Here is a 25,180-nt window from a genome sequence, read left to right on the forward strand (position 1 = left end):
GCTTATGTTCTTAGTAGCCAACATCAGTTAAGTTCCATGACCTCACTCTTCCTCCTGTTTTACACCATTCTGACCACAAGGCTCTACAGAAAGATGTATTAACGAATGCCAGTGCCCTAAATGAGGTCATTACTAGCACTAAGAGGTTTCTGGAGGAAAACAGGAGCAAGCTGACACCTGATCAAATCACAGTGCTTGAGAATAAGTTGGAAGAGGCGAAAAGCAAAGCCAAGCTCATTGATCAGAGGGCGGAGGAGTCCAGGAAAGATCTGGAGAAGGTTGTTACCACGGCCATAAAACAAGAAAGTGAAAAGGTTAGAAATGCCTTTAGCTCCGTTAGTGCGTTGGACGATTGATTCATTTTCTTCAATATTTATTGTTTTGTTGACGCCTGTTGTTTTCAGGCTGCAGCTGTGGAGAGGCTGGAAGAGAGCAAGAACAAAATTGAAGTTCTTCTGGACTGGATATCCAACATAGGGAATGAAAATAGTAGTGGTCTGGACCAAACCGACCGTATAAGCAAAGAGAATGGAAACCTTCCAGCTGTAACGTCAGCGGAGGGACTGATAAGGATGGAGGACGATGATGCAAATGGAAACGCTTTGCAGACCTCTGGAAAAGATTTTGGCAGAGAGACCAGTGGCAAGCAGGACGCTTCCCTGGATCTTGATAAACAGTACGACAGGGTCAAGGTAAGGTTATTTTGTTGTATGAGTGGAGCATTGACTATATCTATTACCTATGACTGGAGTCTAACAGAAACTGATAATGTATTATCCAAATGTAAATAGGATTATAAGCTTCAGAATGTGACATTTATTAAAATCATGTCTGTCATCTGTTGCTATTTTTGTTGCTTCAGGCTCACCATCAGGAGATTCTCTCCCAGCAACAGGATCTGATTATGGCCACCCAGTCAGCTCAGGCTGTACTAGACAAACAGGCCAACATGTTGACTCCTGAAGAAAAGGACAAGCTGCAGAAGAGCATCCAGGAACTGAAGGGTCGGTACGACGCCTCGCTCACGCAGGCCGAGCAGCAGATGAAGCAGGTGCAGTGCATCCAAGAGGAGCTGAAGAAGTTCAGGAGCGACGTTGAGGAGTTTGACGGTTGGTTGGATCAGGCCGAGCGTGACATGGGGGACCTGGGAGCCCCCGGAGACTCTCTGGATGACCTTTCTGCCAAAATCCTGCGGCAGAAAAGCTTTTCAGAAGATGTGATTTCCCACAAAGGCGACCTACGCTTCATCACCATGTCAGGACAAAAAGTGCTGGATGTTGCTACAGCCTGTGGATTGGTTGATCCTGTGGAAAAGAACGCTCAGCTGCATGTGGACACTTCAAAAACCTGTGCGGCTGTGAAGGAACAGCTGGATTCAGCTGCCAGCAGATACAAAAAGCTTCATTCCCAGGTATTAAATCGAAAACTAAATGTAGTCACATTGTTGGGTTGCAGTACCCACATCTCGCCAATAGATGGAAGCATTTGTATTGATAGTGTACTGTCTCGTGACTCGAAAATAAATTATTTTATTTCAGTGCAACCAGCTCGGCAACAACCTCAAAGATGTGGTTGACAAATACAAGAAGTACGAGGACTCAAGCACGGGTCTGTTGAAATGGCTCAGCAGCTCAGAGGAAGAGGCCAGGAAGCAGCAGTCAGAGGCCATCGCAGCTGACCCCAAAACACTGCAGACGCAACTGGAGGAGACCAAGGCAAGACGACAAGCAGCAAAGCTCTGCAGCTCATTTTCTGGCTGGCTTTGAGCCCAGACTTGTTTTATTTTCAACTGCCAAACGTCGGGCTGATGTTGTGTTTTGTAATATAAATAGAAGTGTAAGCTTTATTTAGCGAGCGACTGACACACAGATATAAAGTTTCCATTAATTTAGAAAGTTATTCTTAGCTCTGTTTTTAAAGTCAAGTCGCATGTGACTGGTTTAAGGGAAGATAAGAAGTCAAACTGCCTCTGTCTAACCTTTTGGCACCTTTTAGCTCAAACATTTCTGTGGAAAGAAGTACTGCCCTACTCAAAGATACGAGCAGATATGAAGTGTCTGCAACACTGTGCTTTCTGCTTAGGTTATAAATTACTGAAAAGAATACCTTATAAAGTTATTTTCTCAGGCAAACATGTTACTATATCTGCCGAGTGACTTAATATTTCCATAGATGTGATCCAGGCAGTCTTTCGCATCGCTGTGCTGTTGCTTTTATCTACACCATCACCAAAATGTGACTGCAAGCTTCACACTTCCAATATTTATCATTCTTTAACCTCTTAATTGTTGATCTTTAGATGCTCCAAGTTCAGATGACCGGACGTCAGACTGCCATCGACACACTCCGGAAATCGGCCGACTCTTTAATAAAATCTGACGGAGACCTGTTGAGCAACCCAGATGAAATCCAGGAGTCTGTAGGTCGGTACAAAAAAATCCAAGAAATACAATGATTTTACAACTTAAAAACAGTCCATTTTCTATCTTTGTTACCCTCAAATCTTCACATCCGGCCTGGATTCGTTCTCTTATGTTTTAGACGACATCGTCGAGCGCTACGACAACCTGTCCAAGTCCGTAAGCGACCGTAACGAGAAGCTGCAGATCACCCTGACTCGCTCCATGAGTGTCCAGGATGGTTTGGACGAGATGATGCGATGGATGGAAGCCGTGGAGACCAGCGTTGAGGAGAAAGGACCACTTCCCCTGGACTCAGCGTCTATTGGAGACATTCTCAGCAAAGAAGCAGTATGTTTTTTCGACGATTATCGTGCGTCGTTGCAGTTTACGACGTTTTCAATAGACTCTTCTGTATTTCTAAGGCATTGGAACAGGACATAGCCAGTCGCCAGAGCAGCATTGCAGCCATGAAGGCTAAAGTGAAGAAGTTTGTGGAGACGGCGGATCCCGCTGCCGCGGCTCTGCTGCAGTCACAGATGGACACACTCTGCCAGCGCTTCTCCGACGCCTGCGACAACCACAAACGCAAAGTTTCCAAGCTGGAGCAACTGAAGGAGAAGGTGGAAACGTTTGAGAAGCTCGCAGATAAAGTCCAACAGTTTGTCGTGAGGCGGTCGCAAGATTTGCACGAGACAGACGGTCCAGGCAAGACGTTCACCGAACTGTCCCAGCTGATGCAGGTGGATGCAAACATCTCTCGTCTTCATCCGTTCACAGTTTTGCTTTTAATTATCTCAAAGTGCAGTGAATGACAAACCATTATTATTATTATTATTATTTTGTAGAATACCAAAGCTGAGATGGCTGAACATGTCAGGGATCTGGAGACACTTCAGACTCTGTCCAAGGAACTGTCTGAGATAAGCCCGGATGGAAATGAAGCCCAGATCCAGAGCAAGATGGAAAATCTCTCAAATGCTTTCAGCACCTTTAAAGACACAGTGAAAGAAAGGTGAGCGTGGATGGTAGAGGAGGGATCAGCGAGTCAAGCATTATTTCTTTTTTTTTTCTTTTTTAATCTTTGCATATGATCATCTTTAGGGAAGAGGAGGTCTCTACTTGTCGGGACCAGCTGGAAGAGTTCAGATCGACAGCTGGTGCTCTCAGCAAGTGGCTGGAAGAGACCAATGAGAAAGTGCCTGCAGCCCAGCCAAGCAGCAGCAAAACTCTAGAGAAAGACCTGCAGATTGTCTCTGTGAGTCAAGAGATTTATAGATTAATAGATTAAATGAAACCTATAAGTGAAGCTGACATTATTCAGTGTGGAAATGTGAGTAGAGGAGGAGTTTATGATCATATACCCTAAAAACTCCCCTCTACCCTTAGTTGTAACACTGATGTCTGGATTAGAAAAATGTATCCTGGAGTCGGCAGATTGAAATATACAATATTTATGCTTGACACAGAAATTGAATCCAGACTCCTCACATGACTGTTGAATCTATTCTCAGGGATTATTAGATGAATGGAACTCCAAAGGCCCTGCTGTCCAGGACCTTAACACTAAAGGATCGTCACTCTGCCACCTCATCACTTCCCTCACATCACCTGCCAAAATAAAGGCCAACAAATCAGGTGATCTATAGATTATGAGTTAGTTGGGGGGAGGATGGGAAGCATGGTGTTTAAACAAGCACTAATCAGGTAAATGCCTGTCATTTACGCAAGCTTTGTCTCGTGTCTTTGCATCAGCTCTTACTAACGGTGCCGGTGCTGGGAGCCATTTCTACCTAACTAATAAAGGTAATCCTGTCTGGTTGATGGTGCTGCTGTGGGAATGCACTCTTTAGAGTTAACTAAGCAGTCGTTATGGCACTTCTTTTTAAATGAATCAGCAGGAACAGTATGTTTAAAATTCAAACAATTTCGAGCAGCATGACTCCCATTATAATTCATTATTACTAATTACATTTTATGTATAATATTTTTAAATTTCAGCACATTTGTGTCTCTTTGATCGTGTAATAGAAAAAATGTGAATATTCTGATGACTTCACATTAAAACATTGAAAAATATCCTATTAGAAATAACCCTTATATTATTATTATTGAACTTTAGACTGAAAATGTTATTATTGACCTTTCAACAATTTAGATGAAGATACGTAGCTTTATGAGTTTATCGTGAAAAAATATCATCATTTTTAATCCTTTTGCTGTTCGCAGAGTTGACGGTGATTCAGCAGAACATGTCATTTGTCAATGAGGGATACGAGAGTCTCGGAGAAAAGCTGAAGAGTCGAGCGGCTGAGTTGAAGAGCTCCGTGCACGATCTCAGTGAAGCCAAAGAGGAGACGGACACCATCATAACGTGGCTGAAGGACATGAAGAAGACGGCAGCTTCCTGGAACAATTCAGACGGCAAAGATTCAGTGAAAACGCAGCTTGAGCAGCAGAAGGTACCGAAGTGTTGCTGCCTCTGGGTGATGTTTTGATTCTCCATATGGTTCATTAGTTGTACTTTTTTATACATTACATTTGTTGATTCACTCAGGTATTCGAGGAAGACATGAAGCAAAAGGAGGAGCAGCTCCAGAAGCTCCGAGAGAAGCTCCTCAACTTGATTAAGACCTATCCAAACTCCCCCGAGGCAGCAAAATGGAAGCAGATGCTGGCAGAAATAGGTGTGTACAGTGTGTTGATGCCAGATGGCCTTGAATCATGGTAAATCCCTTCTGCAAACTATGAATAAGAGCCTTTATAAATAAACTAGCTGTGACATTAGTCTTCCTCCACCTCACACACATAGACACACCTGCTCTCTGCCTGATGGGTTAAATTAACACATTTCTCCTGCCAAGTCCAGCACAGTGGGGGGGATTTGCAGAGAAAACAGCAGGATAGGAGAAAGAGATGACGCTGGTGTGCTGAGTCATGCAGACTGGTGCGATTGTTCCTTCCGCGCAGATGCTGCCTGGGCAGATATCAGCGGCTCGGTGGAGGAGAGGAAGCAGCACCTGGAAGAGTCGAACAAGAACTTGGACATCTTCCAGACGACGGAGGTGCAGCTCGGTCAGTGGCTTTCAGAGAAAGAACTGATGATGAGTGTCCTTGGACCCCTCTCCATAGACCCCAACATGCTTAAGATGCAGAAGCAACAGGTCCAGGTCCGTATGCTGTGTACACTCGATGCTTGTGAGATTTAGCAGAATTATCATTGCTTATTTTTGTGACTCCCTTCAGATCCTCCAGAATGAATTTAAAAGTCGTAAACCTCAATATGAGCAGCTAGTGGAAGCCGCCTCTGCCATTCTTAATTCGGGCAGCCAGGACCCCTCAAGTGGCAAGTTAGTCAAGGAGCAGCTCACTGCCCTTACCCAGAAGTGGCAAGGCCTCACGGGCCAGCTGGACCAGCGTGACGGCCTGATCGACCAGGCCGTGGTGAAGACGGGCGACTTTCAGGCGTTGCTGTGCAGCCTCGGCCAGACCACCGCTCAGCTGGAGAAGCAGCTCACCCACCATCAGAGCCACAGCACCCAGCCTGACGCCGTGAAGAAGCAGCTGGAGGACGTCCAGAACATCTCGGTACAGCTCAGAGAGGAGAGGAAGAAGCTGAAGGAGGCTGAGGCCATCAACGCGGAGCTCACAACCATGGTGACTGAAGATTACCTTAAAGCGGACTTGGCCAGGCAGCTGGAGAGCATCAGCAAGCCTTTCAAACAACTGGATGAGAAAGCAGGTTCGCCTTTAAACATAATAAGCTAATCTTGCAATGGTTGGACCAGCGGCACCGTTCATTAGTGTTGATTCACAGCCATTCACCGGGGTTCACGTCCTCTTTTGGCTCTTTTCAAACGTGGATGAAATAGCACTAATTATACACGTCTATTTTAAATGATCAAACAATAAACTAAACTCACGCAGTTTATTTCCATTTGCTGTTCTGCTCCAGCTCTAATATTGCAATTGCATTTATGTGTTGCAGCAAAACGGATTGAGCAGCTCAACTCTACCTTTGCCAGCTCTCAGCAATTTCATCAGACTTCCAAAGACTTCCAGTCGTGGCTGAGCGAGAAGCTCCAGGATCAGTTAAAGCCCCAGGCTATATCTGCCAAAGCAGACCCCCTGCAGCAAAGCCTGGAGGAGCACAGTAAACTCCAGGAGCTTCTCAGTGAGCACGAGGACGCCTACAACACAATCATGAGGGAAGGTGAAATGCTTCTACACGACGCTGAGGGTGCAGAAAAGGTGGCCCTTCAAGGGCAGCTGACTTCCCTGTCTTCTAACTGGGAGGAGGTGAAGAAGAGCGCCGCGGAGCAGGCGGAAAAACTCAAAACCGCTCTGCAGAAATCTCTGAAGTATCAGGAGCACGCTGAGAAGCTCACCACTTGGATTCAAGAGTGTGAAGCCTGCGAAAACCGAGTCAAACTGACTGTTGATCCCGTTGGCGTGGAGGGCTCCGTATCTCAGGTGAAAGCTCTCCAGAAGGATGTGGACAAGCACAGAGGGATGTTGGAGCAGCTCAACACGGCTGTGGACGGCCTTCTAGAGGTGGCCAACGCAGACGTGGAAGCTGTCAAAGAGGAGAAAGCCAGCATCGGCAAACGAGTGGAGGGCATAGCCGAAGCTCTACAGAGCAAAAGGGAGGCCCTAGAGAAGATTGCACATAAAGTTAAGGATTTTAATGATGTTTACAAGGAGGCTAAGGATCAGCTGGAAGGGGCTGGAAAGCAGGTGGATGCGTATGAATCTCAGGGGCTGCAGGCGCACAGCAACAAGACACTGACCAACATGAAAGCCCAGCACAAGAGTTTAGAAGGAGTGCAGAACCAAGTGGAACACCTGAAAAACCTGGCCAAGGACCTCGTGGTCGATGTCCCCGATGCCGAAGGAGTGACTGACCTTTTGCTGCAGGCTGACGGCCTCGAGAAAAACTACAGCACCCTGAACAGGAAACTGGACGAGACATGTCAGGTGTTGGAGGGTAAGCTTCAGGGCATTGGGCAGTTCCAAAACAACATCCGAGAGATGTTCACCTGTTTCACCGACCTGGATGATGAGCTGGACAGCATGGCTCCGGTGGCTCTTCAGCTTGCCCCCCTCAAGGAACAACAGGACAGTCTGGACAGCTTCATGGCTAAGCTGCGGGAGCTAATGGCTAACACAGCCAATGCAGGAGACAGCTGTAAGAAGATGTTGGAGACAGAAACCTCACCTGATCTGTTGGGCCTGAAGAGAGATCTGGATGCTCTGAGCAAGCAGTGCGGTAAACTGATGGACAGGGCCAAAGGCAGAGAGCTGCAGGTGCAGAGTACTCTCACTCGACTGGAGGCGTTGTACCATCAGATCCACCAGGTCGACGAGAAACTCTGCAGCGCTGTGGCCAAGGAGGCGTCGCAGGAGGCCGTCGGCATGGAGACAGATGTCATCAATCAGCAGCTGGAGGCTTTTAAGGTATGGATTCCTTTCTAGCCTCTTTTGTTTTTTATTTAGGAAGTGTTTCCAGGCAAACATGAGAGCTATGATATATTGGGACAATCAAGATTCAAGATTCAAGATTTAAGATTACTTTATTCATCCCCGTAGGGAAATTGAATTGTAGTAGCAGCCTAACGTGGATTAATATAACTGTTGCATCCACAGTCGCAGTTTTAGTGGTAAGAGTTCCCATGGTAACCACCAGAATGCTGCCCAAGGAGCGCCATCTACTTATAACAGTCAAACTGGATTAAAGCTTCATTTACCCTAATAGCCAACCAGTTGTTACATCCGTTTGTAATATTTAGATCATTTTTATTACTTTGTTACAGTATTGGAGCTGCTAATTGTACAGAAATCACTGGTTTACTGCACCCCACTGATAAACTGTGTGACAATCCTCTGGGGACTGCTGGGTCATTCAGAGGATCTGCTGGAAACAAAAGGACCCCCCCCCCCCCTCTGTGGGAGGGTGCACCATCACAGCCAGGTGGTCACCAGCAGGCCTTTACTGGATTCACTGGTGCTCATAATAAAATTAGGCCTGTGTTCTGAGCCTTTAACATTGTTGTTGATTTTAGTGTTAATTTGACGCTGATCATACAAGATGCCATTCAGTAAAGAGAAGGTTAGAGTCATTAAACTAGATAAACTACAGTATTTACTGGCTGAAATGGTTAGATATTTATAGTGCGTATAACGCATTAAGACATTTCTTTTTTAATTCCAGCCTACGCCAGCAAAAACAAAAATACTCATTAGAGAGATTTAAAAGACAGAGGCAAAATATTTTAAAAGCTTATAAATTCTGATGGACTTTTCCAGCAAAGGATTAACCTACATTCAGTAGGAAAGACTTCTTCCTTTATAGTATTAGATATTATTACAATAAAGCACTGTAAACAGATGTGTACAGGCAAATGACACAAATCTGTCTAAAAGATAGGTCAGAGGATTTCTTCTCTTTTAATTTACGGGGGTGCTAAACTCCAGCAGGAGGTCTCTGTTCAAACTCCCAGTGGGGGATAACTTAGATTAAAAAAAACAAAAAACCCTAGCGTGAGAGCTGGAGGGGTGTCAGTGAGGTTTAAAGGCTCTGCAGGATAACTATTAAAGATGTTGTTGCTGAGCTGCGTTGTCATGGCGCACATGCTTGCCCCCTCATTTTTGGTCACCGGTCTGGGTTGAGAGGGCACAGATATGGACCCAGCTGCTGGTGGAAAGTCGACGCGTGGTTATATCCGGAGTAAGGTCTTTATTTAGCTGCTTTGGGAAAGCTACTGTGTCAGAGTTTGAATTCGGTGGATCAGATTTTCCCCCGGTGCAGGTATGCGGGCTTTATTGGCAGCTGCTGGGAAAGAAATAAACAGCAAAGGACGGCGTTCACGTTGGCCTCTTTCATGTGCCGTTACCATTTTAGGTCCGGTTTTGAGGCTCGGCTGACCTCATGCGTTTACTCTTGTTTTTTACATAAGATTTGCAGGGAGCCCAGGCGAGAAACTCCTACCGTTTTCTTTACGTGCACCTTAAAGGACAGCTCGAGTGATTCAGCCCTACTGGGGGCCAGCGTGGGCGTGCAGACATTACATCAGTGCTGAAAATCATAAAGGAATTTCAGGCCACTGAGTCACATCGTAGCAAAGTTGATGAGTGATGTATTAGCATGTTCGGGTAGTTCCGCTTACCGGTACTCGCTTTCACATGTTTAGCTTTTATGTGCTCGTCATATAGAAAAGAGCCTTGTCAACAGTTGGGGGGGGGGGGGGTTATTGGAAGAGGATTGCATTCAAATATGGTTAATATTAGAGACCAAGATCACATATTATCATTAATAAAAAAAGGAACATTAAACTGGATTTAAGTTTCTTTTTAAATGTGCAAAATAGATCGTTTTCCCCGCACATCCATGAAGATATAAAGATCCTTTAAATATTTAAAACTTCTATTGAAACAGGAATATAGCCCGTTGGACTCGAAGTGCTTATTAATCTCTGTCAGCGTCCTCTTTACATCTCCTCTCATGCATGCAGGAGTGGACAAAAGGGTCGACTCCTCACCGAGTCACCAAAACACAGATAAACCCCTTTCACTATCTTCATCTGTCTGCTCCTTCTCTCCTTCTCTCCACTCTCTGGACATAAAAAGTGTCTTCATTCACTTGGCAGAGAAAGTGGTGTTAAATTACCTGGGACCGGTGCCTCCCTCAGCATTCCACAGTAAATGAGAAACCATCTACGAGGAGACAAAAAGAGAAGCAAGAGAGGACAAATGATATCTGTTTCAACACCGGAGTGGGAGCTGCCGCAAAGTTGCGCTAAGTTTTGTTTCCCCCCCATTCCGTCAGATTTTGATGAGGGAAAAAAATGAAAACGTGAGTGACTGCGTCATGATGCAGACGATGGCTTAGAAGTGAAGTCATATGGGCCGTGCTGACATAAGGGGGAATTAGAAAGTGGGAAAAAAAAAAAGAAAACGGGTCATGTGTCCACCAATCAACATGAGCCGTAGCAGCTCTGAGCACAAATGGAGTTGTGGCAGATGTTGTCTGAATAATGAGCGGGGGCGGGGCACGGAACCTCCTGCCAGAAGGGTGTCTGTCATTGCAGGAGAGCGATGGGAGAGAAAGGGCAGGCTTTTTTGTTTATCCGGGAATACCAGCTCTCCTCAGAACGGCCCGGAGTTTTTGCTTGCTGCTGCCGGATTTCACTGGGGATCATTTCTCCTTTGCACTGAAGATTTCAGTTCCTTCAGCTCGGATGGGTGCTGTGAGGATTTCATGGAAAAAAGAAGCACTTTGGAGCAGAGTCGTAGGGATTACGTTTTTTTTTTTTTTTTTTTGGGAAATGTACATGAGAAGGATCTGAAGGAATATTTGTCCCATTGCTGAAAACTTCGATCTCAACTAGAGTATGAAACTGCTGTACAGCCTCGGCATTCGTTTGGGATTCTTCTATAATGTTTTACACATTTTTAATGCCAAAGTTTTCATTTTTTCCCTGATGTAGTTCTTGATTTTCCTGCTTAATTCATCAGAGGGAATCTCCATCAGTAACAGCAGATTTGCTTCTGAAAGACACGTGTAAATCTTTAGTATTTATTTTTTTATTTATTATTTACAGTTTTTGCACGCAGCTGCTCCTCACATGGTTTAAATGACTCACCGATCACTACACCAACATATTCCTCAAAGGATTTCACTACATCCTTAACCCTTTCTTTGTCGTGGGTCGGGGCGATTGTTAAAGAATGGGCAAACCGCTGAGCCGGCCAGACTGCCTCAGACAAAACCCTTCCTGCGTGGGGAAGGGGGAGGAGGAGGACCTGAACATTGACGACTGTTACGTGCCCCAGAGATCCATTTATGACACCGTTCTTCTCAATGAGCAGATAGACTCCAGCTCCAAAGGCAGCCTGTCCTCCAGGCACTTCACAGGAACCTTACCGTACACCCACCGCACCTTAGACCTCAGCAGTCTTTGTGGAAACGGCGGCCTCTCTGCTTCTAGTTCGTTTGAGCTCCGGTCCCGCAAGCCGGCACCCTTGGAGGAGCGTGCCGTGTTTGACGGACTGAAACTCAATGGGCATGTCACGAGGGTGGCTGACACCACGCTGTCCAAGTCCCGTCTCCAGGGAGGAGACAAACCACATCATCGGCGATCGTGGCGGGCGTTCGCTCCCACCAGTTTGGGCGAGTACGCGAGCCGCAGCGGAACTTTAAACTCAGGTAGCACCGAGAGGCCAGGGCTGATGAGTAGCAGGAGAGGGCAGAGCATGACCAACTCGCTGACATCTGAAGAGGACTCGGGCTTATACAGCCCCACTGTGGAGAGGGAAAGACAGGCCAGGTCCCACAAAAGAGCAGGTCCCAGCGTGAGGAGCCTGTCTTCGTCAGAGGCCGTGCATTTGTCTGGGGATCTGAGAGCAGGAAGATCTCTCAGCTCGGGTCAGGAGGAGTTCCCATTCTCACCTGTGAGAGACAGCCAGTCGCTTTACTACAGCAGCAGCTTGGTCAAGGAGACGCGAACAGCAGAAGCTGAATTTCTGGATAGAAGGGATACGTTCAGGAAAGGAGAGCACAAATACTCCACAGGGCGGTTATCCAGTGGGTCGGCAACCAGGGCTCAAAAGGACATCTCTTGTTGGCATTCAAGGACTTTAACAGACTATGATGAGCCGTCCACCGCCGAGCTGTTAGAGGATGCGTCAGAACCGGACAACTGCGAGTTGGTTAGTGTGGTGGTGACACAGCCGGAGACATATGGGAACTCTGGGACGCTTCCCATTGAGAGGGGCCAGCCAACAAAAGCATACGCTGTGCAACAAGGAGCGTCTGAGTACAACATGGAGGAGCTGGAGGAGTTTCTGCAGTCAGTGGAGGCTTGTCTGCCTAAGAGCTTTCAAACTCCTCAGGACGCGGGGGAGATTGAAGCCTTACTGAATGCAATTACTGCATGTCCTGAAATAGGCTGTCTGTCACCACAGGTGCTCTAAAAGCATTCATACCCTCGGTTATGATATTAGCTCATTAGTGTTCTCTAGATGTATATCTTATTGAGCAGACATTCCATCTTGCTGATCTCACAGCTCCACATCATCCACCCACTCATCTACTTTCTTCTGCTAGATTGATAGTGACCAAGATTGATCACTATTGTGATGAAAAGGACCATAAGAGCTTGAGAAGCAATAAAAGAACCCACAGTCTAGAAATAGTTACTCAAACTTCTCCCATTTGTCTTCAGGCTTTCCAGAAGGAAGACATTGATCCGCTGCAGCTGCAGCTTCAAGACATCAACTCTCTGGGCCAGGGTCTGATCCAAACCGCTGCCAACGGCACCAGAACCAAGAAGCTCGAGGATGACTTGGAGGAAGTCAACAGAAAGTGGAACACCCTCAATAAAAAGGTTCCTGTTAATCTAATACATGCTATAAAAGGGCGATAAAAGTATGATGAATGCTCATTTGTACTTTTTTATTTGGTATTATTATAATGAGCTAAATCGCCGTCAGTTTACTTTGTGGGTTGTTTTTTTTGGGCAGATTGCCGAGCGCTCCGCCCAGCTGCACGAGGCCCTCCTGCACTGTGGGAGATTCCAGGATGCTCTGGAGTCCCTGCTCAGCTGGTTGACGGACACCGAGGAGCTGGTGGCCAATCAAAAGCCCCCGTCTGCAGAGTTCAAAGTGGTCAAGGCGCAGATACAGGAGCAGAAAGTAAGGCATCGCCTCTTAGTGCCGTAGGACGTGAAACACCATCGAGGCAAATAACCCTCCCGCCTGCCTTTGACAGCTCCTACAGAGACTGCTGGATGACCGAAAGCCAACAGTGGAGCTGATTAAAAAAGAGGGAGGGAAGGTTGCAGAGCTGGCAGAGTCTGTGGATAAGGAGAAGGTTGCAAAAGAAATCGAATGCCTGGGGCAGAGGTGGGACGCTCTGCTCAAGAAGGCTGAAAACAGGTTTGCATAAACATTTGTAACATTACACTTCCCTCTAAACACTTCAGTGTGTGCTGTGTTATTCCCCATGATCAAAGCTTTCCCACCCCTTAATCAAGAAAGTAAATTTACCTTTACTTTCCTCTTCATAAATCATAAAGGAATCTTTCAGGACCACCCTCATATGGCACATATGACTCGTGCTGGAAATTAGCGTAGCTTAGCACAAAGACTAACAATGCGGTTGGCCCGACTGAGCTACTCTTCCCCGCGACTCGGGATAAATCCTCTTGGTTTACATTCTACATGACTGTAAAACATGACTCATATATCACACGCTTTTCTCAATAGCCAGTTTTGAAGCTTTGTGGTTAACTGCTTGTGTTTTCTGCTACTTTACTGCCGTTGTTTATGTTAACGTGTCAGGCACAAGCAACTGGAGAGCATCTTAGTGGTTACTCAGCAGTTCCATGAAACGTTAGAGCCCCTGAGCGAGTGGCTCGGAGCCACAGAGAAACACCTCATCAACTGTGAACCCATCGGTACCGAGACGTCCAGGCTGGAGGATCAGATCTCTCAGCATAAGGTAACATCGGTCAACTTTTGTCGCGGATCTGTCCATCTTGTCCACTTCTTTTCATTTTGCTTATTCAATTCCATTAGTCCCCATTTGTTTTGTTTTTCATTACATTTCTGTTCATTTTTTTTCTCTACGTGTGTGTCTTTTCTGTTTTATGCCACATCCCTTTGGTTTGCTCCCCATCTCTGTGGTCAGGCCTTAGAGGAGGAGATAATGAATCACAGTAAAGACCTGTTCCAGGCCGTCAGCCTGGGTCAGATGCTCAGGACTGTGAGCTCAGTGGATGATAAGGAGTTTGTGCAGTCTAAGCTGGACGCCGCCCAGGCCGGTTACATAGAGCTCCAGGAGCGATGCAGGAGGAAGGCTGAGATGTTGCAGCAGGCTCTTGCAAACGCCCAGCTCTTCGGCGAAGACGAAGTGGCTCTCATGAACTGGCTCAGCGAGGTGCACGCCAGGCTAAATGAAGTGTCCGTGGAGGAGTGCAAAATAGATGTTCTCGAAAATCAGCTGGGCGAACAAAGGGTACACAGTCCTCCTCTGGCCAAGCGTTATGTTGTCTCTTCTATTTAAGTTGCATCAATCACATTTCTATTGGTCTATGTTTGTGACTTGCGTCTTTCACAGCCAAAGCATTTTATTTTTCCCCGCTTGCGAGGATTTTGTAAAGTTGTATTTTCCTTTTAGGCACTGCAAAGTGACATCGAGTTGAGAAAGAAGAATGTTGAGCAGGCCATCTGTAATGGGGTGGAGCTTCTAAAGCAGACAACAGGCAAGTTATCAGTTATCACTGTCAAAATCAACACTATCTGTGAAAGTTGATTCTCAAAATCTTCATAACCGCAAATAAAAGTACATAACAGAATAATTAGAAGGTATTGGCTTATGTGTATCATGTTGGTTAGATTCATCCACCAGCTCTTGCACTCCCAGATAGTACATGAAAACTCCTTAAAACTCCCTATTTTCTTTTTTTCCTACATTGAATTAAAAAATAAATATGACAGATTGAGAGATTTAGAGGTCACGGGGCATTTTCCATTTTGACAGAGATAAGCTGAGGGTTCTTTCGCTATTCATTTTTTGGCCTTAGCTAAGCTATTGCTACAGCATAATTGAAAGCCTCCTTAATAGTCTAACTTCATGTTTGCAGGTGATGAGGTTATGGTAATCCAAGGCAAACTTGAGGGGATAAAAACTAAGTATTCCGAGATCAACTCCATGAGTGGGAATGTTTTGAAGAAATTGGAGCAGGTTTTGAATCTTTCAACTAAGCTCCAACAAACCCATGAGGATCTGAGCTCCTGGCTCGAGGGTGCGGAGTCTGAGACCAGAGCCTTTGAGCCGGTGGGCGAGCAGCTGGTTCATGCACAAAGCAGACAGAGGGTAATGCATCCCTCAGAAATAAACACAGGCATATGAAAATACCTCCTGCTCTCATTCGCCCTACTGAAGTTTATTTTTTCACGGATTTTTTTTTCAGGCCTTGTTGAAGGAGGCCAAAGAGCAAAAACCGCTGGTGGACAAGCTGAATGAGCTGAGCAGCTCCCTGCTGGATCTGATCCCCTGGCACACGCGTGAGGGTCTAGACAGGATGGTGACTGAGGACAATGAGCGCTACAGAGCCTTCTGTGACGCCGCCGCTCAGCAAGTGGAACAGATGGATGCTGATCTGCTCAAGTCCCAGCAGGTAAACTACAGACGCTCTTCACTCTTTTTACATTTCTCATTATTCATATTTTAATTTTTTGTATTCGCGTATTCAGTTTTGTTCATGAATGCCACCTGATTTCTTTTTTTCTTTACTAGTTTGAACAAGCTGCAGACGCTGAACTCTCCTGGCTGACTGATGCGGAGAGGAAGCTGCTGTCGATGGGCGAGATCAGACTGGAGTCGGACCAAACCACAGCTCAGCTCCAAGCACAGAAGGTTAGTCTTTAATACTGTGTGTGCAAGTGCGTGAATGAACACAGGCCTCCAGTTAAACAATGTACAGTAAACACACCATCTATTTTGCTCCATCCAAACCCACTCCACCGGTTTTCTCAGTGCTTCGCCATGGACATCATGAGACACAAAGATGCACTGGATGATATTGTGAAAACAGGAAAGTCAATAATGAACAGTAAAACCCCAGAGGAGAAAGAAATGCTGAAGGTCGGCTATATTTTTACCCTAATGTAAGCACTCATTGTGGATAAGTGTGCTCGTAAAGTAAAATACTTTGGCCCTCTTTTTAGGCAAAGACCCAGAGTCTCTTGGAGGAGTACGCCGTCGTCAGTCAGCTGAACTCTGAACGCTGTCTGCAGCTGGAACGGGCTCATTCTCTGGCCTCTCAGTTCTGGGAGACCTATGAGGAGATGTGGCCGTGGCTCCAGGAAACGTTGTCCACCTTCGCGCAGCTGCCTCCGCCCGCCATCGAGTACGACACGCTGCGGCAGCAGCAGGAGGAGCTCAGGGTAAGGAACCAGGAGAGGCTCAAGTGCTGGGTGCATCGCTTTCATGCGTTAAAACGCATCATTGTCTTCTCCAGCAAATGCGGGAGCTGATTGCCGAGCACAAGCCGCACATTGATAAGATGAATAAGACGGGGCCTCAGTTGCTTGAACTCAGCCCGGTGGAGGGGATTCCCGTGAGGGAGAAATACACAGTGTCAGACCAGCTTTACACCAAACTGAAGGCTGACGTCAAGCAGAGAGCCGCCACTCTGGATGAGGCCATCTCCAAATCTACCCAGGTTAGGATGATGATCCGTGCTGATGATCCGTGCTGCGACGGCGTCCTTGCAGGATATGAGGATTACCAGGTTCGGCAGGTTGAGCACAGACTTGCGTCGACTAAAATCCTTCTTTGTTCTCTGCCAGTTTCATGACAAAATTGACCCCATGTTGGAATCGCTGGACCGGATCGCCGAGCGCCTGCGGCAGCCCCCTTCCATCTCTGTGGAGGTGGACAAGATCAGGGAGCAGATAGCAGAAAATAAAGCCGTCTCGGTGGATTTGGAGAAGCTGCAGCCCTTGTATGAGACCCTAAAGCAGCGCGGAGAGGAGATGATTGCCAGGTCTGAAGGAGCAGACAAGGACATCTCTGCTAAAGGTAGATCATGACAATTTGAGGTTTTAAAGTCGTTATTGTACATGGAACCATCAAAACACGATGCAGATGCTTTGATTCCACCTTACTTCACTGTATCGGTTGTGGATTCTCTCTCCCTCTCAGCTGTACAAGATAAACTGGACCAGATGGTGTTCCTCTGGAGTGACATCCAGGCCTTGCAGGAGGAGCGGGAGGCCAAGCTGCTGGATGTAATGGACCTGGCAGACAAGTTCTGGTGCGACCACTGTGCCCTCATCGTCACCATCAAAGACAGCCAAGACCTCCTGAGGAAGCTGGAGGAACCCGGCGTCGACCCCTCTGTCGTCAAACAGCAGCAGGAGTTTGTGGAGGTCTGGAAATGAAGGACTCTAAGAAAAGGGTGGGGGAGTAAAGAGTGATGACACAACCGTTTTTATTTCCTGCAGGGGTTTAAGGAGGAGATCGATGTGCTGCAGGAAGAGCTCGATGTCGTCCAACACCAGGGCGCGGAGCTCCTGACCGCCTGTGGGGAACCTGACAAACCAGTTATAAAGAAAAGTATCGATGAGGTGAATTCAGCTTGGGAAAATCTCAACAAGTCCTGGAAGGAGAGAGCGGAGAGACTGGAAGAAGCCATGCAGGCAGCTGTGCAGTTTCAGGATGGCCTGCAGGTATACTCGGTTTTACCCTCTGTCTTCTCTTTAGTGAAATAGTCTTTATATGGTCCTTTAAAAGTTAAATACACAGTGAGTCAGGAAGTTCGGGTCCTCCTGGTGGTTTTTCTTGAGATCTCTTACATTTAAATGTGTTGGTTTTATATCACACCCATACAGATTCACATTTCTTTCTGCTCAATGTGAAACCTGACTTTCTGAGCGACGTTCCTCCTGCTAACAATGAGGCTTCGTCTCATACGCAGGGCATGTTTGACTGGGTGGATATTCTGGAGAGCAAACTGGACTCCATGTCACCTGTAGGCACAGACCTGGAAACGGTGAAGCAGCAGATCGTGGAGCTGAAGGTAGGGCGGGTCGTATGAAAATACAGCAGCCGAAAACAAGACGATTCGCTTTCTCACCGCTCATCGAGTTACCTCTTTGTTAAAACTCTGTAATGCTACACCGGCTTTTGTCACAGCCCCCCCTCGGCTGGCCAGTTCTGTGTTTGCACAATAGCGTTTCGTGGACAATAAGGCAGAGCTTGTGCTGTAGATCTGCTGTTGACTTTTATACTGTCTTTCCTGTTGGTGCCGATGATTTAGGAGTTCAAAGAAGAGGCCTACCAGCTGCAGATCGAGATGGAGCGACTCAACCACCAGGCGGGCCTCCTGCTGAAGAAGGTGGCGGAGGAGGCCGATCGCTGCGCCATCCAGGAGCCGATGTCTGAGCTGAAGATGCTCTGGGACAGCCTGGATGAGAAGATCATCGGGAGACAGGTGAGTAAGGGGAGAAATATAGCTCCCTCATGGAATCAAGCAGGCTGTGAAACATCTTGCTTCGCTTAAGGTGGACGGCATCTGGAGTGGTTTTGCTTGTCACATGGTAATGGTTTAATCTATCATTAACCCAGCATAAACTGGAGCGAGGCCTTCTGGCACTGGGCCAGTTCCAGCACGCACTGGATGAGCTGTTGGCCTGGATGAGCCACACCGAGGAGCTCCTCACTGAGCAAAGGAAGGCTGGAGGAGACCCCAAAGCTATCGAGATAGAGCTCGCCAAGCATCACGTACGAACAACTCAAACCATGTTTTTTTTAATTTACGTAGTCATGGAAACAGAGCAATGAGGCGGCTGTAGACTTTCCATCCCATCTTCCAAGATGTCTTACCGCACATCAAAATCAAACATCTCACCACAGTTTCCGGCTGCTTGTCTCTTCAGGTTCTCCAAAATGACGTTTTGGCTCACGAAGCGACAGTGGAGACGGTCAATAAGGCTGGCAGCGATCTGGTGGAATCCAGCGCTGGAGAGGAAGCTTCAAGTCTGCAGAGCAAACTGGAGAACCTGAACCAGAGATGGAAAGCTATCTTAGAGAAGACGGCGCAGCGGAAGCACCAGCTGAAGGCCGCCCTGCTTCAGGTATACAGCCTCACATGCCTTTTCCTCCATGCATGTTTCAGAAGTCAGAAGAATTGGTATATAAAATCCAACATTTTTGTCTTGTAATGACACCAAAGTTTCTATTCAATGCCTTTTAAATTCTCTACTGAAGATGTTCAGCATCTGAAGAATTAGTTCCATAGGTCTCGGCCTTTCGTAGGCGTAGGTTGCCGACAATGGCTGACTGAGGTTGTATTGTGTTGTAGGCCCAGGGTTTCCATGGTGAGATAGAAGATATGCAGCAATGGCTGAAAGACACTGAGCGTCAGCTGTTGGCATCAAAGGCCGTGGGAGGCTTACCAGACACGGCCCGGGAGCAGCTTAACGCCCATCTGGTATGTTTTTAACGCTATGAAAGGCAGCATGCAGACGGCCGGTTGTAGGAGACGTCTTCTCTGTGTTTTTATCTGAAGTGTGAAAATTAAATGACAGTGCAGAATGCGGCACTCGCAAAGGACAACAAAAGAGCGTTTAAAGGGGTTCGGCCTCATTAACCCCCGCTCGACTGTAATGAATGTTGTCATTATTTTAGTTTCCTTTTCTCTCGTGTGAACAAAGCGTCTCAAAAGCATCTCGAAAATGTCGCTCTCCTCTTGCAGGAGTTGTGTTCTGCCTTCGAGGCTAAGGAGGTGCTGTATCAGGAGCTGTTGAACAAGGGCCAGCAGCTGCTCGCTGTGACCCCCGCGGGGCCCGACAGCAACACGGAGCAGGACCTCGCCAACCTGAAGGACAAGTGGGAAGCCGTGCAAGGGAAGGTCACTGAGAGGAAGGTACGTCAGTCGTGGTGGTGGGTCAGTGAGTGTTGCAGCTTAGTGCTGCTCTTAGCTTAATGCTGCAGACGCGGAGGTCCCAGAGAGAGCGAGAGAGGGGCCGCGAGCCGTGACTCTGCAGTCATGAGCTGCTAATCCCACGGCTGGTAATGAATGGCGTAGAGGCAGAGTGCTGCGAGGAGGTGGCTACAGCGTAGATCACAGCTGAGTCAGCACACAACAACAGCGCTCCTGTCTCGTGCGTAAATAATGGAGCTCAGAGTAAAACGAAGACACGCGCCAAACTAAAGCGCATCGATCTCCGCTGATCTCTGAGAAATCCGCCCGCTGGAAGGATCTCTCGCGCCTGCGGCCACAGTAAATAAACTCCGTCATGTTACATTTGCAAAAGACGGATCCTCCCTCTGACTGCTCTCGCTCCAGATATGGAGATAGTGGTTCTGGCTGCTTCGGGAGTCTGCCGTGGTGTTTGGGTTCACATTTACTTTGGTCTCGTTCCCAGAAATTTAGCGTTTGCTAAATCATGCGGTGGCAGCTGCTGGCGAAAAGCAGCGGGACGCTCCTCTCCTCCCGGCTGCAACGAGTCCTTTCCTAATTAAATGAGCTCTGTATGTCAAACCACGCTTTCTGGTTTATCGGGAATCTGAATGTGTGGATGAGAGAGCCGTATCACCCATTTTGTCCATTTTGAAATTTCATTACCTTAGCTGGAGGAAATGGCTATTTTTTTTATAGCAACAGCTCTTTGTGTCATTCAATTAAAAGCTCATTGCTCACTTTCTTCCTCATTATCAGCCTCTCCAGAGATGCTAACTTCCTCTGGAGGAACAGAGGTCATGCTCCGCACAACCAGCCCCTCCTGCCCCCTCTCCCCCTCCCCCGCTGCTGTACCAACATTAATGTTTTGTTGCCCGTGCTCTCGTGTGCCGTGTCTAACAGGTCAAACTGGAGGAAGCGTTGGAGCTGGCCACAGACTTCCATAACTCCCTGCAGGACTTCATCAACTGGCTGACTCAAGCGGAGCAGACACTGAACACGGTCTCCCCCGCCTCCCTCATACTGGAGACCATCATGTTTCAGATTGATGAGCATAAGGTAGTACTTTGTTCGGACGGGGCACAGAACCTCTGAATGTAAATAAACCCACAACGACACATGAGATAATATTTTCGCCTTTCCAGGCTTTTATCCGTCTTCCAACAGCCGGCAGAAAATACAGTATCGGTGTCGGTGTAGGAAAAAGTTTATATTTGCTAATCCATCGTTCGGCTCTGCTGTCGTGCCAGCGGTGACTTAATGATTCCATCTGTTTTGCCGTTCAGTCTCATCAATCACGCGACTAATGTTTCCTGCACCGTCAAATGGAAAGCCTTCGCTCCGTCTCGATAGCATCGCAGCCGACTCACGTGAATACTTCTGCCTCTCTGCAGATGTTTGTGACGGAGGTGAACTCCCACAGAGATCACATCATTGAACTGGACCAGACGGGGACGCATTTGAAGTATTTCAGCCAGAAACAGGACGTGGTGCTGATCAAGAACCTGCTGCTGAGCGTCCAAGGCCGCTGGGAGAAGCTGGTGCAACGCTCTGTTGAGCGCGGCCGTCAGCTGGACGACGCCAGGAAGAGGGCCAAGCAGGTACGGAAACAGGCATTGTTTCACTGCTGTCTGGCCTTTTTTATTATCAGTGGAGTGTTCTGGAGTCTGAGGCCTGTTTATTGTTCTGTCAGCAGCTCATTATCACATTTTTTATTTGTTTAGGTCTCTTTTTCCCCCTCAAACCTAAGACATCTTAATTACTGCCACATTCAAAATGCTCCCTTGTCTCAATTTGTTCGTTGTCCTTCCTCAGTTCCATGAAAACTGGACTAAACTGATGGAGTGGTTGGACGAGTCTGAGAAAAGCCTGGACACTGATGTGGAAATCGCCAACGAGCCGGATAAAATCAAGACCCAACTGCTGCAGCACAAGGTTAACAAGCATCCTCTGACCTCACTTAGTACTTCCAATGAAAGAGCTGCGACCCAGCCAGCCTCCATTAGTCGCCTGTGAAAACGTCAAATATTTTAAGATACTATATTTTGGCCATGTTTTGCCAAATTTAGAGAATTTGCATAACTGCGATTATTTCTTTGTTTCTTTTTGCTCTCATTTCTGCATTGTTTCAGAGCTCTTCTGCTAATCCTGTCTTAATCCCAGGATGGATCAAATGTATAAGCTGTGACATTGCTTTTTATACGTTTAATCTCCAGAGGCTTTTGGGTGTTTAGCGCTTCTTTTGTGTTGAGTTACTGTAGTAACAGTCAGAGGAGAGAAACCTCCACTGCGGTGGTCACCAGATAGCGCTGACATTTCAGACAGAGTTAACATTTCACAATCTGTCTCAGGAGTTCCAGAAAGCTCTGGGCAGCAAACACTCAGTGTACGACACCACCGCTCGAACAGGGCGTGCCCTGAAAGACAAGACGACACTTAAAGACGATAATCAGAAGCTGGACGACATGCTGAGCGAACTCAGAGACAGATGGGATACCGTTTGCGGCAAGTCGGTGGAGAGGTAAGGCAGCATCTCCCTGCAGTGTTTGCTGTGTTTTAACCCCCCGCAGCTGCTCTTCTAATCAGATTATGTGCAGTTCGGCTCATGATTTGTGATCTTCTGCAGACAAAACAAGCTGGAGGAAGCCCTGCTGTTCTCCGGACAGTTTACAGACGCACTCCAGGCTCTCATTGACTGGCTATACAGAGTGGAGCCTCAGCTGGCAGAAGACCAGCCCGTGCACGGAGACATAGACCTGGTTCTTAACCTGATAGACAACCACAAGGTGGACCAGATCTTCAACACTTAAAGGACTTCTTCTAGTAGTTTATTCCTTTATTGAACCTTGTCCTGTTTGTGGGTTCCGGTTGGTCTCTGCAGGTTTTCCAGAAGGAGTTGGGGAAGAGGACAGTCAGCGTTCAGGCTCTCAAGCGCTCAGCCAGGGAGCTGATCGAGAGCAGCCACGACGACTCGTCCTGGGTCAAAGTTCAGATGCAGGAGCTGAGCACCCGCTGGGAGACAGTGTGCAACCTGTCGGTGTCCAAGCAGGCGCGCCTGGAGCAGGCGCTGTGTCAGGTACTGCAGTGTGCACGTGGTGGTCACAGAACCGGTAAAGAGTCCATGTCATTCCCGATTGATCTGTGTCTCCCACAATAAGGCTGAGGAGTTTCACTCCACGGTCCACATCCTGCTGGAGTGGCTGGCGGAGGCAGAGCAGAGTCTGCGTTTCCACGGCAGCCTGCCAGATGATGAAGAGGCTGTGCAGGCTCTGATCGGACAGCACAAGGTGAAAGCCGCAGATGTTAAATAAACACGTCTAATAGGCTTGCACGATTTAACAGTTTACAACAGAATTACAACATGCCCGCTGCATGATGTCATGCCTGTTCAGAGCCAAAGAAAATGCAGCATTGTTAACATTTTCCCTAATTTACCGATGAAAAATCGAACGAACCAAGGTTCATCCAGCTTAACTGGTTCTTTTCACTTCTATTTAAGGAGTTCATGAAGAATCTAGAGGAGAAGCGAGCAGCCCTTAACAAAGCGACCAGCATGGGGGAGGCCATTCTGACCATCTGCCACCCAGACTCCATCACAACCGTCAAACACTGGAACACCATCATCAAGGCTCGCTTTGAGGAGGTCAGTTCAGCTTTTATTGGGCGTCAGAACCGTCAAAACTCTCGACAGTGCCAGGCCTGTAAGGGAGGAGAGTTTTATGTAATCTAAGGCATGTGTGTGCGTGTGACTTCACATCTGCAGGTGCAAGCTTGGGCCAGGCAGCACCAGCAGCGACTGGCCACAGCCCTCACTGAGCTGTTAACCACTCAGGAGCTTCTGGAGAACCTGCTGACCTGGCTGCACTGGGCCGAAACCAACCTCAGCAATAAGGACAAGGAGCCGCTGCCGCAGGAGATCGAAGAGGTCAAAAACCTCATAGCAGAACACCAGGTGAAGTAAATCTGGGGGGAAAAGGGCTTAGCTTATTATCAAACCATCATATTTGCGCTAAACTGGAAAGAATCCGTCCCCTGCAGGCGTTCATGGAGGAAATGACCAGGAAGCAGCCAGATGTCGACAAAATCACCAAGACGCACAAGCGGAAGGCAGCAGTGGAAACTCAGAACCAGTCTCAGATCCCAGTGTTTGGCAAAGGAAGAGCGGGACGTACGTATCACACGGACGCCCCCTCGGGAAGCGCGACCTGGGCCATCTGCGCCGCCGTTGACTCACCGTCTCATTACCTCACTGCAGCTGCGGTGATGTCACCCGCTCTTCCTCATTTCAAGCGTTTGTTCGTTCACAGGAAAGCGATCGCCCACGCAAACCATGTACGCGTCAGCAACTCAGGCTCCCATTGAAACCAAGAATCCCCAAGTTAACCTCCTGGTGACCAAGTGGCAGCATGTGTGGCTGCTGGCTTTGGACCGCAGGAGGAAACTGAATGACGCCATGGACAGACTGGAGGAGGTACTGGCATCTCTGATCTAAGGTTGTGGACCCTGTGTACCTTTCAGGACGTCCGTATTAACGTTGATCGTAATCCACAGCTGAAGGAGTTCGCCAACTTCGACTTCGACGTGTGGCGGAAGCGTTACATGCGCTGGATGAACCACAAGAAGTCTCGCGTCATGGACTTCTTCCGCCGTATCGACAAGGACCAGGACGGAAAGGTGACCCGGCAGGAGTTCATCGAGGGTATTCTGTCCTCCAGTGAGTGTTTCAGGCAAACCCAGAACAGGGCAGCGGGAAGCGGTTGGCAGGATCCTCACTTTTAACCCCCTCCTCCACAGAATTCCCCACCAGCCGTCTGGAGATGAGCGCCGTGGCGGACATATTCGACCGGGACGGCGACGGCTACATCGACTACTACGAGTTTGTGGCGGCGCTCCATCCCAACAAGGACGCGTACAAACCACTGACGGACGCTGACAAAATCGAAGACGAGGCAAGGACGGCTCGAAATGGGCGCCGAACCCCAGAACCGCAGGTGCAATAACGTCTCGTCTTCCCGCAGGTGACGCGTCAGGTGGCCAAATGCAAATGTCCCAAACGGTTCCAAGTGGAACAGATCGGCGCCAACAAATACCGGGTGAGTGGCATTTTTTTGGAATCAACAATCTCCCAAATTCAGGGAAAAAAAGCAAATGTGGTTTGTTGGTGTTTGCGATTCAGGATTGAATACGTGGTGAAACGTCTAACCTGTGTTTTCATTGTTCCTCAGTTTTACCTTGGAAACCAGGTACTTCTGAAACCCCCTCTGTGTTGTTTGGCCTTTCTCTTCTGTTCTTCACTGCTGTCCAGTTAAC

At 47.7% G+C, this 25,180-nt stretch overlaps 1 protein-coding gene across 1 annotated transcript in view; it reads left to right on the plus strand.

The window, feature by feature from the left end:
* dst (dystonin) overlaps positions 1-25,180 on the plus strand; it is a 64,535-nt gene that overhangs the window by 34,120 nt on the left and 5,235 nt on the right. The window contains 52 exon segments of the mRNA XM_057047216.1: positions 81-314; positions 405-692; positions 863-1,411; positions 1,539-1,715; positions 2,300-2,423; positions 2,542-2,750; positions 2,825-3,142; positions 3,248-3,414; positions 3,504-3,657; positions 3,914-4,037; positions 4,155-4,205; positions 4,629-4,861; positions 4,957-5,086; positions 5,370-5,569; positions 5,646-6,141; positions 6,388-7,856; positions 12,623-12,784; positions 12,921-13,091; positions 13,168-13,334; positions 13,740-13,899; positions 14,089-14,415; positions 14,578-14,662; positions 15,044-15,276; positions 15,374-15,580; positions 15,700-15,819; positions 15,940-16,047; positions 16,131-16,349; positions 16,424-16,627; positions 16,755-16,986; positions 17,110-17,336; positions 17,412-17,636; positions 17,885-17,986; positions 18,227-18,400; positions 18,535-18,690; positions 18,846-19,043; positions 19,271-19,399; positions 19,664-19,834; positions 20,774-20,929; positions 21,265-21,471; positions 21,686-21,805; positions 22,222-22,391; positions 22,497-22,656; positions 22,752-22,946; positions 23,029-23,157; positions 23,370-23,513; positions 23,634-23,822; positions 23,909-24,038; positions 24,178-24,341; positions 24,422-24,584; positions 24,665-24,819; positions 24,889-24,963; positions 25,096-25,113. Of these exon segments, the coding sequence (XP_056903196.1) occupies positions 81-314; positions 405-692; positions 863-1,411; positions 1,539-1,715; positions 2,300-2,423; positions 2,542-2,750; positions 2,825-3,142; positions 3,248-3,414; positions 3,504-3,657; positions 3,914-4,037; positions 4,155-4,205; positions 4,629-4,861; positions 4,957-5,086; positions 5,370-5,569; positions 5,646-6,141; positions 6,388-7,856; positions 12,623-12,784; positions 12,921-13,091; positions 13,168-13,334; positions 13,740-13,899; positions 14,089-14,415; positions 14,578-14,662; positions 15,044-15,276; positions 15,374-15,580; positions 15,700-15,819; positions 15,940-16,047; positions 16,131-16,349; positions 16,424-16,627; positions 16,755-16,986; positions 17,110-17,336; positions 17,412-17,636; positions 17,885-17,986; positions 18,227-18,400; positions 18,535-18,690; positions 18,846-19,043; positions 19,271-19,399; positions 19,664-19,834; positions 20,774-20,929; positions 21,265-21,471; positions 21,686-21,805; positions 22,222-22,391; positions 22,497-22,656; positions 22,752-22,946; positions 23,029-23,157; positions 23,370-23,513; positions 23,634-23,822; positions 23,909-24,038; positions 24,178-24,341; positions 24,422-24,584; positions 24,665-24,819; positions 24,889-24,963; positions 25,096-25,113 (10,875 nt within the window).

This window comes from Takifugu flavidus, chromosome 11 (genome assembly GCF_003711565.1).
Source record: "Takifugu flavidus isolate HTHZ2018 chromosome 11, ASM371156v2, whole genome shotgun sequence".
Lineage (NCBI taxonomy): Eukaryota > Metazoa > Chordata > Actinopteri > Tetraodontiformes > Tetraodontidae > Takifugu > Takifugu flavidus.